This window comes from Ahaetulla prasina, chromosome 1 (assembly GCF_028640845.1).
Source record: "Ahaetulla prasina isolate Xishuangbanna chromosome 1, ASM2864084v1, whole genome shotgun sequence".
Classification (NCBI taxonomy): Eukaryota; Metazoa; Chordata; class Lepidosauria; order Squamata; family Colubridae; genus Ahaetulla; species Ahaetulla prasina.
Genome location: NC_080539.1, coordinates 22,218,927 through 22,236,987, shown reverse-complemented (window position 1 = coordinate 22,236,987; position 18,061 = coordinate 22,218,927). Strand labels below are relative to the sequence as shown.

The 18,061-nt window shown below is 41.1% G+C and overlaps 1 protein-coding gene across 5 annotated transcripts in view; it reads left to right on the top strand.

Moving 5' to 3' along the window:
• The window catches only part of COL26A1 (collagen type XXVI alpha 1 chain), a 211,133-nt gene extending 198,169 nt beyond the window's left edge, over window positions 1-12,964 (top strand). For 3 of the 5 annotated variants that reach the window (XM_058164388.1, XM_058164390.1, XM_058164386.1), the window contains 3 exons: window positions 2,523-2,607; window positions 4,311-4,475; window positions 7,201-12,964. In XM_058164388.1, the coding sequence (XP_058020371.1) occupies window positions 2,523-2,607; window positions 4,311-4,468 (243 nt within the window). In that variant the 3' untranslated portion in view covers window positions 4,469-4,475; window positions 7,201-12,964. Of the gene's footprint in view, window positions 1-2,522; window positions 2,608-4,310; window positions 4,481-7,200 lie in introns of all 5 variants that reach the window. The other 2 variants (XM_058164389.1, XM_058164387.1) reach the window with 2 other exon arrangements.
• The last annotated feature ends 5,097 nt before the right edge of the window (window positions 12,965-18,061 follow it).

The following is an 18,061-nucleotide window of genomic DNA, read 5'->3' as shown; positions in this document are numbered from 1 at the left end:
TGTGCGGTGCTCCCCCGTGGCCCATTTTTGCTTCCATGGGGTGCAGGAGGCCGAGTGCTGCCTGTCACACCCCCTGGCCAGCCCCCCTGGCCATGCCCACCCATCTGGTTATTAGGGCAGGGAACCAGTTGTTAAATTATTTGAATCCCACCACTGGTTTCAAGTCGCCTCCAGACACTAATTCAGAAGTTCCTGTCTCTGTGGAAGAAATAACTGGAAATGGGGAGGTGGAGAGAATAAGTGCCCTCTGCATATTAATTGCAATTCATTCTGAGACTCCAGTTGATCTTCTATGCCTTAATTCAGGTAGAGGTTCAAAAACTGGTCAGACAGAATGGAAATTTGCAGGAGTTCGGAAGGTGTGGAGTGTAAGAAAAATCTCCAAACGCCATCAAGGTCTGGTCTTAAATGTGAAATACCATTGTATGATATCTCCATGTTGTTATTTAGAGCTTCCAGTCATTGCATGTCAGGCTTTAAATCCTCTTTGCTCCCAATTGCTCTGATCCGAACAAGAGGAGATGAAATGCCAAATGGTAAATATGAACTGCTAAAGACGAAACGCCAAATGTAACTATCAAGTGAGAAATAGGATTAGTGTATTAATCTGACGTTCTGACCATCAAAAGTGAATCCAGTTCCTTGATGGCTAGGAACAGCCTATCAAAGTAAGCCTTTTTCTATCCTTGTCCTAGCTGCAAACAAGCAGCAACTCTGCTTGGTTAGCCATCATCTATTTCTCCAGACCTGCATATCAGCCATAAATGGATAATTCAGAGTGGTGTGTGAAATTTAAAGCTTCTAATCAACCTGTGGTAGAGGAAGCACCAAGAATGGCAAAATGCTTCTTGTAATAGAAGCATTTAATAGAAAGATAGCATGTGAAGGTCATCCTTACGCTGTCTTTTCAAATGCTGTGTAACTGTGTGTGTGCGTGCACAAATGTGTAAGTACAGGTGAATCCACCTGTATTGTAAACCAGAGGTCCCCAACCCCTGGCTCAGTACCAGGCCATGGCCTGTTCGGAACTAGGTCACGGAAACGGCGGGCAAGTGTATGCGTGCATGCAGCTCCATTTGCCTGAGTGGCGGGTGAGGGTGGGCGCACACATGCTCACCCAAAACCATTCCCTCTCACCCCTCCCTGTCTGCAAAGTTAGGAAGTTTGGGAACCGCTATTGTAAACTAAAAATAGGTAGCCCTCACTTTATGTCTGATCACTTACCACTCAAAGTTACGACTGATCCAAAAAAGGGGATTCCAAGTTCTGATGGTTGGACCTTCTCTGCAGTCACATGACCAAATTTCAGGTTTGCCATAGTAGCGATAAATCTGTAGCTCAGGTGTAGGATGAGGGTGAAGGTTCATTCTCTGAACTTGTGGGTTGGTTTCTGAATGTTTCATTACCAGGCTGGGTAACATCTTCAATGGAGTTTAGGGGATGTCAGTGTTCCTCTGTTTATAAGGCTTTCAGATGTGGGTGTGTCAACTGAGGGTCTTGTGACCTAACCCTAACCCATTACAAGACCCTCACTTGACTCACCCATACCTGAAGCCCTTATAAACAGAGGAACACTGACACTGACATCCCCTAAACACCACTGAAGAGGTTACCTAGCCTGGTAATGAAACATTCGGAAACCAGCCCATAAGCTTGGAGAACGAACCTTCACCCTCAAATTTCAGGTGCTCATCAATATGACTGTATTTACAGTTGTTTGCAACGTCCCATGGTCACATGACTGCATTTTATGATAGTTGTCAGCTTTGGAAGCCATATTAGGCCGGAAGCTTCCGTGCTGCCACTTTCTCCTGTGTGGGAAAGTAGGAGGGAGGATTTAGTAGAGGGGTTGTCTTTAGACACAGTAGCATTCTTCCTGTTGGTCAAGGTCAGGCTGATCCTGAATCTGGAGAAGGAGTGGTCAGAGTGCCGTCTCGAGATGGGATGGTTGGCAATTGGAGCACGTGATCAATTGAGGAGTGAGGGGATGGTTTTGTGGGTTTTGATTTACTGAGGGAAAACCCGAATCTGAGAGGTCCGGGTTTTCCCAGATGTGCCAGTTTACCTATGCTAGTAAATAGAACTTTGAAAGATACTTGCTTAGGAGTTTTATTTGGAGTTGGGAGTTTTCTGGAACACTGACAATAGTTTTATCGAAAACTAACACTTCCAGGTTTTGGCACATATGTATCTTTTAGCAAACCCATAGCAAATCATTGGGTTGCTTAATGACCACAGTGTTTGCTTAATGACTGCTGCGAGAAAGATCATAAAATTGGGTCAGTCACCTGATTGGCCCTGTTTTATGACCCTTACAGCATAGGACTATAACAGGCAGGCTCCATTACAGTCATAGGTCGAGGATTACCTGTACCAACCATTTTGAAACAATGCAGCCAGTCCTTAAGAATGAGTTACTGAAATACTTCTCATTTGCTTTAAAAAAAGGAAAAAGAGGAAATAGGAGTTTAACACCGTGCACAAATTTCTTGTCTCTCCCTCACTTTTTCTCTCCTCTGTAGGGTGAAGGAGTCCAACAACTGCGAGAGGCCTTGAAGATTTTAGCAGAGAGGGTGCTAATTTTAGAACACATGATAGGGATCCATGGTGAGTGCCGGCAAAAGTGGCTTTACTTTAAGGGACCTGCTTATCTTATCTTGGAGGGGCAATGAAAGGTAGTTTGCCAGAAGTCCAGTTTAAAGACTTAAAGAAGGTCTATTGTTGTTGTCTATTCAGGGATGCCAGCCCCTGGACATTTGATCATATATGCCAGGGGTGTCAAACTTGCGTCATCACGGCGTCGTGACGTGACATATCGGGACTTTTCCCCACTTCGCTAAACCAGGTGGGGCCAGCACATGACACATCCGACCCACGGGCCGTGACTTTGACACCCCTGATATATGCACTTCAGCAACTCAGTTTCTCTTTTTATAAGAGGATGTGTTGCATTTTTGTCCAAATTTTAAAATGGATTTCTGCATTTGTACCTGGATATTGAAATGAACAATTTTTGACTCCCTCTTCTTTCTGGCAACCCCTGAGATATTGCAACACTGCTATCATGTCTCCCCCAGTCCTTCTTTTCATTAAACTAGACATACCCATATGAAGAACCATTGCAGGAACTGGGTATGTCCAGTTTAATGAAAAGAGGGACTAGGGGAGACATGATAGTAGTGTCCCAATATCTTAGGGGCTGCTACAAAGAAGAGGGAGTCAAGCTATTCTCCAAAGCACCTGAGGGCAGGACAAGAAGCAGTGGATGGAAACTATTCAAAGAGAAAAGCAACTTAGAACTAAGGAGAAATTTCCTGACAGAACAATTAATAAGTTGAACAACTTGCCTGCAGAAGTTGTGAATGCTCCAACACTGGAAATTTTTAAGATGTTGGATAACCATTCGTCTGAAGTGGTGTAGGGTTCCTGCCTGGGCAGGGGGTTGGACTAGAAAACCTCCAAGGTTCCTTCCAACTCTGTTGTTGTTTTCGTTATTATTATTATTATTGGTACAAATTTTTAAGCAAAACCACGCCGCATTTCCCAATTGGGTGATATTATCTCATTTTTTGGAAGGGCAAAAGGGCATTTTTGGAGTGGGCCCCTTATAGTTTGGATAAGTATGGCAATACAGGAAGAGCAGCCACATCAGTGGTGGGATTCAGCCGGTTCTGTCCGGTTCAGGCAAACCGGTAGCAGCGACGACGGTAGGCCCCGCCCACCCTCTCTGACGTAATGCCGTCCTACTTAGCCACATTTTGGAGGCCATGCACATGCGTGGAAGGCATGAGCATAGAGCACACGTGGACGGCACGCATGCTCACATTTGTGAACTAGTAGGGAAGATAAGTGAATCCCACATCTGTGATACACAAAGATACCCCAGTGGGACGGGGTGGGTTGAGGGAGAACGTCTGCCCCAAAATCACTGACTAGAACTCACCGTCTCCCAGTTTCTAGTGCAGCACTTTGACTGCTACAAGAAACCAGTTCTTGATTATCTGGATAGCAGTTAATTAGAGCAGGGGTCTCCAACCTTGGCAACTTTAAGACTTGTGGACTTCAACTCCCAGAATCCCTCAGCCAGCAAAGCTGGCTGAGGAATTCTGGGAGTTGAAGTCTACAAGTCTTAAAGTTGCCAAGGTTGGAGACCCCTGGATTAGAGTATTTATAATTTACTGCCATTGATCTGTCTGCTTCTCTGGCAGCCAAAGCTTTCAGACTTTGGGTCCTCCGTGGCCAGGGAATTTCCCACTTTCCCCTCCCTGTTTTTTAAACAATACCCCCGTCCCGGTTTCCTTTGTTTTCAGATTCTTTGTCTTCCGTTGAACCAGGCTCAGGACAAGATGTGATCCTGGGCGCCCCGCTCCGAGCAAACACGAAAAACAAGCGGCACCATTCGAACCAGATCCTTTCTTCACTTCTGGATGACAGCAGACCCAGGGCGAAAAGTGACCAGAGGCAATAAAACTTTAGTAAGGTCCAGTGATGGAATTCAATTATTATTTTTTTGCTACGGGGTTCTGTGGGCATGGCTTGGTGGGCGTGGCAGGGGATGGATACTGCAAAAGCTCCATTCCCACACCATTCCAGGGGAAGGATACTGCAAAATCCCCATTTCCTCCCCACTCTTGGGGGAAGGATACTGCAAAATCCCCATTCCCTCTCCACTCCTGGGGGAAGGATACTGCAAAATCCTCATTCCCTCCCCACTCCTGGGGGAAGGATATTGCAAAATCTCCATTCCCACCCCGCTCCAGGGGAATGATACTGCAAAATCTCCATTCCCTCCCCACTCCTGGGGGAAGGATATTGCAAAATCTCCATTCCCACCCCACTCCTGGGAGAAGGATATTTCAAAATCTCCATTCCCACCCCACTCCAGTGGAAGGATACTGCAAAATCCCCATTCCGACCCTACTCTGGGGCCAGCCAGAGGTGGTGTTTGCCAGTTCTCTGAACTACTCAAAATTTCCGCTACTGGTTCTCCAGAACCTGTCAGTACCTGCTGGATTTCACCCCTGGTAAGGTCCGTATGCTCCTCTCCCTTTCAGTTGTGCAAGGCAATGCCAACATGTGGAGAAGTGTCATTAGAAGATCCTCTCTTTTATTGGTCTTCCCCCTCAGCAATTGCTTTGGTACCACCTTGGCTGTGAACAGTGTTTTTCCAAGAGTAATTATTTGTTGGGCATTTGAGAAAGTTCTAACTCACTCACTTTTCCAGTGGCAAAAATATCAGAAGGAATTTGGTGGCGCCTTCTCTAACAGACAACATTTACCAAAAGGCATATAAGGTTTTGTGAAGTTGTGATATATATATATATATATATATATATATATATATTGGCCACATGGCTTTTTTTGCTACATTTACATTTTTCACTCCGGGTGTTAGCCCGAGAAAAATACTTACACTGGAAAGCGGATTTGATTGTGAAATCCAATTTGTTTAAATGTCTAAAGTAGATTAACACTCCGTGGGTAGGTGCTACTTTTATTTATTATATATCTAAATAATGTATGGCTAACCCACCACTCAGCTTGAAAATTTCCAGAGCTTCCTACACAGTAATTAAATCCAAGCGGTTCTTGCATTTGGTGTTTCAAATGAAAAAAAATAATAATAAGATGGCACAGAAGGAGAAACACAAGAAGAGGAAAAAGGAAAACAAAGTCATTGAAGCATGAATTAATGTGCCTCACTTTTTAATATTAAAAATGATAGACAAGAAACACTATTTTTCCTCTTTTGTGCATCACACATAGAAGCAGCCTGGCACCTCCCAGTTTGCTCCCCAAGCAAGAATAGTGGTGGTTGGAATTGTAATTCTAGTCAGTTAGGATGTACCAGGTTAGGAAATGCTATCATACAGCAGATCTCAAATAGCCGAGTAATACAGAAATAGTAATATAGAATAGAACCAAACAGAGCAGAATAACAGAGTTGGAAGGGACCTTGGAGGTCTTTTAATCTAACCCCCTGCTCAAGCAGGAGATCCTATACCACAGGTATCAATTTCATGGCATCACATTGCCATCATGTGACTTTTGCAGCGTTTTCCCCCTTCACAGAGCTGGGGTGGGTTCTACTTATCTTTACTACCGGTTTGCATCCTGCCTGCGCGGATGTGCAGAAGAGTTTTGATGACGTTTGGGTCAGTGGGCGGAGCCTCCCACTGGTTTTACTACCGGTTCTATAGAACCAGTCCGAACCAGGGGCAACCCACCACTGGCCTGCACGTGATGCATCTGGCTCACGGGCCGACCAGTTTTACACCCTTGTCCTATACCAGGGGTCTCCAACCTTGGTCCCTTTAAGACTTATGGACTTCAACTCCCAGAGTCCCTCAGCCAGCAAAGCTGGCTAAGGAACTCTGGGAGTTGAAGTCCACAAGTCTTAAAGGGACCAAGGTTGGAGACCCCTGTCCTATACCATTTCAGACAATTGGCTGTCCAATGTCTTCTTAAAGTCCTCCAGTGATGGAGCACCCACATCTTCGGAAGTATCCAGAAGCATTTAACTAGCCTCTTTGGAAAAGCTGCCATTTTGTTACGCTTATTCTGGAATATTACTGTATATTATCAGCATTGTCTTCAGTAGTGAATTAAAATCAACAAAATGGTGGATGGAATATGATTCAGGCCCCGTCCTTCAAGGAGGGGCTTACATGTGATATTTCATCTGCCATCTTGCTAATTTTGACACACCTTCATACCCACCAGATGCCGCTGCTCTGTATTGATGAAGCATAATTTCTGAGACGACGAGACAAGGCTGGCACCACTATGAGCCTCAGGGAATCTACTTAGAATAGAAAATCCACCTGGCATCCATTCAACAATTTGTTAATTGAAATCCCTTCATCATCCAAACCTTTCCAGGATTCCCTTTGGGGTAGATTTCTGCACAGTGGTTTGTTTTTTGCTTGTTTTAAATCTGTAAAGCAAGGGTGTAGATCTTTTTGTAAGTCAAGAACTGGCTTTGGCTTGTGTGTGATAAATTGCCTAAAAAACAGTGGGTGTTACTGGAGGAAAAGTCAAGCTTGGTTGGGTTTACATTAGGTTAAAATTAAATAGAGTTAAAAAGATTAAATATTACATGACAAGAAAGTAAAGACATGAAATTGAATTGGTTGCTCCTATGACAGTAGCAACTGTCCAAAAGTTAGAAAATGTTAATGGATTCCTTTTCATTGGTAGGTCCAACAGCAAAGGCTTGAAGAGACCTCTGTTTACTCCTGTTGGGAAGTCCTGCAGGTCAGGAGGATGGAGCCATGTCCAATTGGAATACCTTCCTTGAACTTTCCATGATCTTTTAAAAATATTCTTCACATTTTACATACATGCTATTTTTGTTCTTGTTTTGAGGCCCGTCTCAGGTGATTACAATAAAGTTCCAATCCCAAGAAGTCTCATGTGATAAAGACACCAACATTTGTAGAGCTTTTCTGTAACATCATTGATGTAACCTTCTCTGCCATGGAGCCAGTGCTGCAGTCTAGAACATTCTGGGAATAACATTCTAGAGCACACACACCCAATCCACGAAGAGTGCGGAATTTGTTTATTGGCCCTACCATTGCTTTGAATGAATGGACTATGCACTGCAGAAAACAGCCCAAGTTCATATTGCAAGGGAGGAGGGACAATTAATAGAAGTAAGCTATAGTTAATGATCACTTCAAGACTGTTACTGATGTTCTAATTGTAGAACTCACACCAAGCATTCAAGCAACCTCAGTTACACAGCTGAGCTTGGTCTGAAAACCATCGTTCTATATAAATCTTCCTGTTATCCAGATTTGTAATGCCTAGCCAAACTTGACTGATCTTGAGAAACTAAACAGAATTGGTGAACATGTAGTTTGGAGATAACCAGAAAAATCTCAGAGCTGTAGGCTAGCTTGAAAAGTCAAATAAGCAGCTGAGAAGAACGTAATAGCAATAGCACTTAGATTTATATATAGCTTCATAGTGCTTTTACAGCCTTCTCTAAGCTGTTTACAGAGTCAGCCTATTGCCCGCAACAATCTGGGCCCTCATTTTACCCACCTCGGAAGGATGGAAGGCTGAGTCAACCTTGAGCCAGTGAGATTTGAACTGCTGAACTGCAGCTAGCAGTCAGCTGAAGTAGCCTGCAGTACTGTACTCTAACCACTGTGCCACCTCAGATCTAATGCCGCCTCCTTAAATACTGTTGCCAAGAATATTATATGGACATGGCTCGTATAGCCACAGAGCCAAGCTCTAGGGAATATACATACTTTCCTTTAATTCTCCCCCAAATCCAACTAGATTTTTGAGTAGTAACTTTGATGTTATAATCCAAAATTAAGGTCTATAAAACCAACAATGTTATCATTTTGCTAGAGTTTACCATCTGTGGTTCTGCTGTGGTTAATTTCTTACCTGTAAGGTGTTTTTTTAGATTCCTTCCTTATTTCACTTTTTACTAAAGTTCATTTGGACCTGTTATTGATATATATTTTGATAATGCTCCTATAACCTTCATAACTGAACAAATGAACGAAATTCCACAGGCAAAGTGTGGAAAATTGCCTCAGCCATTGGATTTTAGTTCAACCATGAGATGTCAATGGCAGAGACAAGAATAGTGTGTCATTTCTAGCATGTAAGGAAAAAAAATGAAATGTCTTGTGGCACATTAAATATTAATAAATTTATTGTCACATATGGTCCTGTATATCTCAGTCTGCTTCATTAGATGTGATCAGATTGTGATGAACAAAAGATTATATAATAGATTTTCTAAGTTGCTACTACACATTTTTGCCTTGTTTGTTACAAAAGATGTAACATCACACCCATCCTTCTAGAATTGAAATATGTAGATTTTTGTCCCTGTATCTACTAGGAGGGACAGTTGAGGTGGTTTTAAGGCTTTCCAGTACTTAAGTAGAATTCACATAAAATCTTGCAGCCATACAAATAGTTTGCTAACTGTATAAAAGATACGCCTTAGTTCATTTACCGAAATTGAAATTCTTGCAACACAATTCAATGCAGCTTATTAGATTTTAAAAATGTGTTTATCAACCTACAACTTGTTATAAGTTTGTCTTAGAGCAATAGAAGGGCCTCTTTTAATTAACAAGGATGAAAATTAAAGCACACATGATCTTTTTTTTAATGCTAATTTTGCTTAAGATATATTATCATGGAAAATGAGAAAGAAAATAATCTTTATAAATGTAGCTGAAGGCTGTTTCAAGGTACCGTTCCTATATTCTCTTTACTGAAACTTGTTTAATATTTTGAAAGCTATTAAAAATTACATTTATTTCACTTTCTCACAAGGGCCCATATCTTGAAGGTTTGGAAAACATTATCTGAAGGCTTCTGCTGAATCAAACAGCTAGAAATGATTTGGGTTTTATAATTTGATTGCAGATGGTCCTTTAAGATATGTACAATTTGTACATCTATAGTTTCTGATAATCAGCAGTCTTCTTGTATGTTACGAAATGAAATCATTTTGATAGGATCTATATTGCTCAACTGTACCATTTTGTTGCTTTTTGATTGCAAAATGAGATTATGGATACCTAAAAGGTATATATTGCAAGTTCCTGGATGATAAAGGCTAGGAGTAATTTGCAGAAACATGGCAGACAGAAGCCAGGTACTTAAGTCTTATTCGGGATGATTTCCCTTATCTCTCTTCCCTACCATTATACCCAAGATTTTTCTTCCATACTGGGTTTCATATGTTTGAGTCTTACCATAAAGAGGATGACAGGAAGTAGTGATTGGATGATAAAGAAAAATCTGACAAGCAAGGAAGTAGCTACCTGTCCACCTGCCTGCCTGCCTTTGTGCTGCATTGCACACGTTTCTCTTCTCCCTTCATTGCCATTGTCTGAAATGTAAAACAGAAGCAGTTGCAGAAATGCTCAGGGTTGTGACTGGGAACTAATCCAGAGGCTACCGCAAAGTGGAATGGGGCAATTTGCCACGACCAACTTGCTATGGCCGACTCACCATAAAACAACTCACCGCAGAACAATTTAACAATTCTATTTAATTATTTAAAATCATTTTTTTTAAATTTTTGCCATTCACATTTCATTCTGTCCCTCCTTTTGCATCCTTTCTTTAATGATTCTATTCTACGGTTTCTTTAATATTAGTGTAATTCTTGTCCTGCAGCGGGTTTCTTGCTGTGGTGAGTTGTCCTGCAACAAGTTAGCTGTGGCCAGTTGACCACGGCAAGTTGGCTGTGATGAGTTGGCCACGGCAAGTTGGCTGTGATGAGTTGGCCACGGCAAGTCGGCTGTGATGAGTTGGCCACGGCAAGTTGGCTGTGATGAGTTGGCCATGGCAAGTCGGCTGTGATGAGTTGGCCGTGGCAAGTAGGCCATTGCGAATTGTCATAGACCCACTCCTAAGAGCTTCCTCAAACAGCAGTATTGAAGTGCTTTCATACAGACTTCAAGGAGGTAGAAAAATACGCTGGCGTACTTGGCACTGCCCTCAGTATATTTTGCACTTGATAAGGGTGTAAGGCTGTCCTTATTGGTTTAATAGAGGACAAGCTAAAGAAATTGATTTGTGAATTCCATAAGCTTAGTTTCTACCAAATCTCACCAGGCAAAGGGGTAAACATTCACCATCATTCTCTTTAGCATAGACTGAGGCTGGAGAGTAGGTGAATTTTGATAGATGACCAGAATGGTGGATTTAGCCATGTGTCAGAATATGTTTTCTTTTTGGCAAGTTCAAAAGAAGCCCGACTATTAGCTGGATCTGGCTTTAACATCTTGAATAAGAAGAGTTGGAAGGGACCTTGAAGGTCTTCTAGTCCAACCCCTTGTTGAAGCAGGAGTTCCTATACCATTCCCAACCAGTGGCTGTCCAGTTTCTTCTTAAAAGCCTTCAGTGATGGAACACCCACAGCTTCTGAAGGCAAGCCGTTCCACTGGTTGATTGTTCTCACTGTTAGGAAATTTCTCCTTAGTTCTAAGTTGTTTCCTTGATTAGTTTCCATCTGTTACTTCTTGTCTTACCTTCTGGTGCTTGGGAGAACCCTATTCCAAAAATAATGCTAAAATATCTTTTGTGGAATGGCTACTCCAGAATTGCATTATTTTGGAATGGCACTATATGTCTGCACACTGCAAAGCTTTCTCTTTGTTTGTGAGTAGGAACTTTCTCCCTGCCCCAATTTCTGCTGGCCAAGCCTGAGATCCAAATAAACAGTTCAAAATGTGATCCCCTTTGAATTTCAGGAAAGATGGTTTCAGCAACAGAAAAACATCCCAAGGGTGTTTAATGGCTAAATGAACAAGAAACATGCATATGCACACACATCTCTCTCTCTCTCTCCCTCTCCCTCCTCCCCTCTCTCATAAACAGATCATCTGTTCTTTCAGGAAAGTGGTATACATGTGTTTATAAAGAGCCCACATAGCACTGTGTCTCTCTCTCTCTCTCTCTCTCTCTCTCTCTGTTTCTCTGTCCCTCTCTCTCTCTGTTTCTGTCTGTCTGTCTGTCTGTCTCCCTCTCCCTCTCCCTCTCTGTCTCTGTCTCTGTTTCTCTCTCCCTCTCTCTGTCTCTCTCTCTCCCCCTCTCTCTCTCTCCCCCTCTCTCTGTTTCTCTCTCCCTCTCTCGCTCTGTCTCTCTCTCTCTCTGTCTGTTTCTCTCTCCCTCTCTCTCTCTCCCCCTCTCTCTCTGTTTCTCTCTCCCTCTCTCTCTATCTCTCTGTCTCTTTCTCTCTCTGTCTCTTTGTCTCTTTCTTTCTCTCTCTCACTCTCTCTCTCAGACAGCTCTAGTCAGATACTAAGCAAGGACATTCCTTTGCAGATCCCAGGTGTGTTTAGCAGCCAAGCCAAAATGGCCACACAAGGCAATACTCAGTGGCCAGAGGGGAGAAGGTGTGTCTGCAGGACTCTTAAAGTAGTCAAAGGAAGCTGGTCAGATTTCATCATCCCCAACACCGTGAAGGAGGCATTGCAGGCTGCTTGGTATGGCAAGGCTCGCTTTGGGAGAAGAGGAAAAACATTACAGTATTTAGGACTGGAACAGTTAAAGATGAATTTAATCTGCTGGGGATGAAACCAAGGTAACATTGTGAAGTCCTTCAGCAAAGCATCTTTGTTCCATGGTTAGGGGGTGGTCTGAGGATAAGCCCTTGGAAGCATCCCACAACCTCACCTCATACCCTCCTTACAGGGATGGCGATGAATCAAAGAATGCAAAAGTTGCTATCAAAGTCCGCAAAGCACACTTTAAGCAGGCATTTGAATTCGGTATGCTAGTCAAGACAGTATGTATTATATAAATATATATGTGAAATATTAAATATATCTATTTAATTTATATCCATGCATTAGGAACATTTGAAAATGTCCCAGCTTCTTTTGATACCTTACTCATGTATCTGCTCTCTTCCTAATGGAGGATGCCAATATGAATAAAGTTTTGGTCAGATCTTGTGAACTTCATGGATATATTAAGTGGCAAAGCAATGTATCCAAACCAGCAACTGGATTTCAGGCAAACTACTTTAAAGATGAGTGGGAGGCTAATGTCAGAATCTTGCTACTTTCTCCTGTGGGCTGTCTCAGAAATAGTTTCACCAGAATTACTTGCTGCAAATTTTGCTTAATTTTTAGCTTTGATGTGGTAACTACTTAAGGGAATGGAAATAGGATTTGGAAGCTTTCTTTGGCCCAAATATTCCTAGATGCAGATCCTAAATGGAGTGCCTGGGGGACATCTACCTACCCCTTCTCTGCAGCTTTTTTTATTATTACTGTTCAGGTTCATAAATTTTTATTGAATTGCATCTACTTCTCTTCTTGTTTACTATAGGTTTCATTACTGTATATGGAATGTTTTGTATTCTCCTTTTTTGGGTGTTGGGGTGTTTTCCCCCCTCTACAGAACAGTGGGGGCAATATTAAAGAGCCCAAAGAGACCAAAAACATACTTATTTAATGCACTGACCAATAAAACATTCTGTATGTGAAAACAATCTCTTGTCTTTAAAATTGACTTTCTGCCTGCATTTGGCAACCCAAAATAAAATTGGACAAGTGTGTGGGGATATTACTTCTGCTTTTGGGAATTATCTTACTTCAAGTATTTGATTCTTTCCAGAAAAAAATAATAATAAAAAGAAGGTGCAAAGTGGATTTGAATGGCTCAGAGTAAGGTCAGAATGGAGAATTTCTGTCTCATTCCTACATATTTTTTGCTGTCTTTAGCAAGGATTCCTCAATCAACTCAGCAAGTAAATGGACATATTTTGGACCCTCTCAAAAATATGAATCTTTGAGGAAATTAATTGCTGTACAACTGGCGTTCTCAGCTTCTGCATGTTGTTATGCTGTGCTCCAAAATTAGGACAAAACATGGAACACCCCCTCCCCAAAAATGAAACTGAATTTGAATCAAACAATTATATGGAGTTAGCATTATTATTCCCTATATATTTTATATGAGTGGACAATGGAGTAGGACTTGAGAGATTTGAGGAATCCTAGCATCTAAGAATGTAGTCCTGAAATAATTGTGTTTGGACATTAAAGCTGGTTGGCTAAAATCTGATTGATTAAGTCCAATACTTGGGAGGATGATAAGCAATCATTTGGAAGGAGATGCCAATGCTTTTTACGTGAGGTACAAAGCATGCTTCAGAAATATATTTATTAAATTTATATACCCCCCCCCATCGCAGTTCAAGTTTTATTATTGACAGGAGCAGAATTTGGGGTCAAAGTCTAGAGTTCCATTCAGGAAAAGTCCTCCAAAAACAGCAGAATATCTTACTGCAGTTTGATGTAAATCAATAAATACACACCCATGTCTTAAAAAGAGAGGGCTAGAAGCCCATTATATCTAGAACCTTACATTACATAACTGCACCACTATACCATCCATCTTCTATTTTTATTTAATGGATTTTAGTATCCTTTTAAAACATAGAGATCTGAGCCAGGAAGTCCTCATATCTGATCAGGGTGATGGCCATGGAGACAACACAAATATCTCACTGACTTGATGATTGTACAAAACTGTCAACCTGGATCCCTCAAGGATCACCTTTGCTTAGATGCCTTCTGACAACACCACTCTGGTTTCATTAGCCATCAGTAGCCAATAATTAGTTTGGAAAGCAAATCACATTGAGCTCCATTCTGTACTAACATTATGTTTTAAAGAATCAACAATGAACAAAGGAAGAACTGGTGTGGTCCCAAAATAACGTAAGAGTTCGTTCACCTTTCTCTTAGTAACATAACATAACATAATAACAGAGTTGGAAGGGATCTTGGAGGTCTTCTAGTCCAACCCCCTGCCCAGGCAGGAAACCCTACACCATTTCAGACAAATGGCTATCCAACATTTTCTTAAAAATTTCCAGTGTTGGAGCATTCACAACTTCTGCAGGCAAGTTGTTCCACTTATTGATTGTTCTAATTGTCAGGAAATTTCTCCTTAGTTCTAAGTTGCTTCTCTCCTTGATTATTATTTATTTATTTATAAGTTAATTTCTATACCGCCCTTCTCCCAAAGGACTCAGGGCGGTTTACAGCCATGTTAAAACTACAAATATAAATAACAATTTTAAAAACGAATTAAAACCAAATATTTAATGGCCAGATCAACTAAAATGGTCAAAGACCGACATAAAACCAGATTAAAATTACAATTAAAATTATATTTAGGCTAGTCCCGCACGATGAAATAGTAGAGTCTTCAGTTCACGTTTGGAGGCCCGGAGGTCGGGGAGTTGGCGTAACCCCGGAGGCAGCTCATTCCATAGGGCCGGTGCTTGCCACAGAGAAGGCCCTCCCCCTGGGGGCCGCCAACTGACATTGTTTGGTCGACGGCATCCTGAGGAGGCCCACTCTGTGGGAGCACACAGGTCATTGGGAGGCTATCGGTGGCAGAAAGCGGTCTTCTTAGTTTCCACCCATTGCTTCTTGTCCTGCCTTCAGGTGCTTTGGTGAACAGTCTGACTCCCTCTTCTTTGTGGCAGCCCCTGAGATATTGGAACACTGCTATCATGTCTCCCCTAGTCCTTCTTTTCATTAAACTAGACATACCGAGTTCCTGCAACCGTTCTTCATATGTTTTAGTCTCCAGTCCCCTAATCATCTTTGTTGCTCTTCTCTGCACTCTTTCTAGAGTCTCAATATCTTTTTTACATCGTGGCGACCAAAACTGAATGCAGTATTCCAAGTGTGGCCTTACCAAGGCATTATAAAGTAGCACTAACACTTCACGTAAGTAGTTTTCACATAACCTCCATCATGTACAAAAATACCCCAATCCAAATCTTTTGATTAGCAGAATTTTTCCATAACCTTTAGCTGTATACAGGAACATATACCGTATATACTCGAGTATAAGCCGAGTTTTTCAGCACGTTTTTTGTGCTGAAAAACGTCCCCTCGGCTTATACTTGAGTATATACGGCTTATACTCGAGTTTTTTTTTTCTTTTTCACATTATACGGATGGCGCAAACTTGGCGGGCTTTTGCATTAGCGGGAAGCCCTCCCGGTGCAGTGAGAGGGCGGGGCGGGGGACCCGCCAGCCTTCTCGGCTGAGGGAGGGAGGGTTTCCCCGACCAGTAGCTGCCTCATTTCCCACCCTCGGCTTATACTCGAGTCCCCAGTTTACCCCAGTTTTTTGGGGTAAAATTGGGGACCTCGGCTTATACTCGGATCGGCTTATATCCGAATATATACGGTAGTTGAAAAAATAATTGAAAATCAACAGGTTAAAATACAATCGGATAAAGTCTCGGTGCATAACGCAGCAGATTTAACTGTAGGTGAAAAGAAGAAAGCATGAACAATTGATGTGGCAATTGACAACATTTCTATTTGTTAATTATCAAGGACTGCAATGCTTGGATCTGCACACATATTACATGGTTCTTGCAAAGAACTCAGTCTGAATGAAGGCAAACACCAGCTAAAGAACTGGCTGTTGTGATTTCAAATTTGTACAGTATATAATGATATTATAAGAGAGATGTAATAAAATGAGCAACATGAATTGGCATGGAGGCATAGGAATTAGTTATGCAGGGGGGAATTAGTTTGCTGACTACTATTCCTCATTTATTAAAATGTTTGCCACAGTGGCAATCTGTGTGTCTGCTTACAAGTAAGATTCATGAAGGGCCTCTGGTGGCTCAGACTGCTAAGACAGTTTGTTATTAACACAGCTGCTTGCAATTACTGCAAGTTCAAGTCCCACCAGGCCCAAGGTTGACTCAGCCTTCCATCCTTTATAAGGTAGGTAAAATGAGGACCCAGATGGTTGGGGGCAATAAGTTCACTTTGTATATAATATACAAATGGATGAAGACTATTGCTTAACATAGTGCAAGCCGCCCTGAGTCTTCGGAGAAGGGCAGGATATAAATGCAAATAATAATAAAAGCTCCATTAAGTTTCCAGTCATCTGAGTATAAGAGTGCCGCCTAAATCTCCTAGATCACGTATGTCCAGCATTTTGGCTTACCTGGGCTGCATTGAATGAAGAGGAATTGTCTTGGGCCACATATAAATACAGGTAGTCCTCCACTTACAACAGTTCATTTAGTGACCATTCAATGTTATAACAGCAGTTAAAAAAGGGACTTTTTTTTTTTTATTATTCAAAAAGTTTTACAAAATTTTTCCCCTTTCCCCCCCCTCCCTTCGCAACCCCTCCCCGACTTCCCGGAACGAGCACAAGGTATAGTTAAAAATAAAACAAACATATGCTAAAAATTTTCGTCCCAACTTAATTATACCCTACAATCATCAATTCCTAACTTCCCCAAAAGCAATCAAAATAATACATCATAATCATTCAAAACAGTCTGATAACTCTTAGTCTGATATCTACGTTGAATATAGTCAATCCATTTTTCCATTCCTTTAAGTATCTTTCTTGTATTGTCTTTCAAAAGGCTGATATCTTCGCCATCTCAGCCAAATTGGCAACTTTCAATATCCATTCTTCTATTGTTGGTACTTCTTTTTCTTCCAATATTGTCCTATTAGTAATCTTGCTGCAGTTATTAGATTTAAAATCAATTTAGTCTCAATTACTGTACAATCCGTAATAATTCCCAACAAGAAAAATTGCGGCAGGAACTTTATCTTCTTTTCAGAACATTTTGTAAAATCCACCAAATTTTTATCCAAAAGGCCTTTATGTCCTTACAAGTCCACCAAATGTGAAAATATGTAGCGTCATCACAATTACATCTCCAACATTTTGCTTGCATTTCTGGATACATACACGATAATTTTTTAGGATCTAGATGCCATCTATAAAACATTTTATAAAATTTTCCTCAGATTCTGTGCCTGCGTGAATTTAACATTTCTAACCCAAATTTTTTCCCACGTTTCCAATAATATTGGCTCCTGAAAATTTTGTGCCCACTTTATCATACAGTCCTTTACCAAGTCCCTTTCAGAATCTATTTCAAGTAACACATTATACAATCTCTTTATATGCTCCTGAGACTGATTTCTAATTTGCTTTACCAAATTTCCTCGTTCTGCTCTATACCAATTTTCTGATCTCCCTTCCATCTAGCACGTAGTTGCTCATATTGAAACCAAGTATAATTTTTCCCTTCCTCTCTTAATACTTGCAGAGATTTTAACTGCAAATTACCTCTTTCAGTATACAAAAGATCTTTATATGTAATCATTTCCTGATTCTGTTCTATGTTTATATTTTCTACTGTATGTCTAGGACTTGCCCATATAGGAACCTTATAATTTACTTTATAAGAGTATTTTTCCAAACACGCAGAAGGGCATTTCTTAGCACATGATTTTTAAAGGCCTTATCCACTTTTTTGTCATAAATTAAATATGCATGCCATCCATATAACAAATCATAACCTTCTATATTCAAAATTCTGTCCTCTGTTAAATTAAACCAATCACTTATTGCAGAGAGCAGCTGCTTCATAATATAATTTAAAATTAGGCATTTTTAAACCTCCCCTTTCTCGAGAATCTTGAATTATTTTCATTTTAACCCTAGCTTTTTTACCTTCCCATATAAATTTG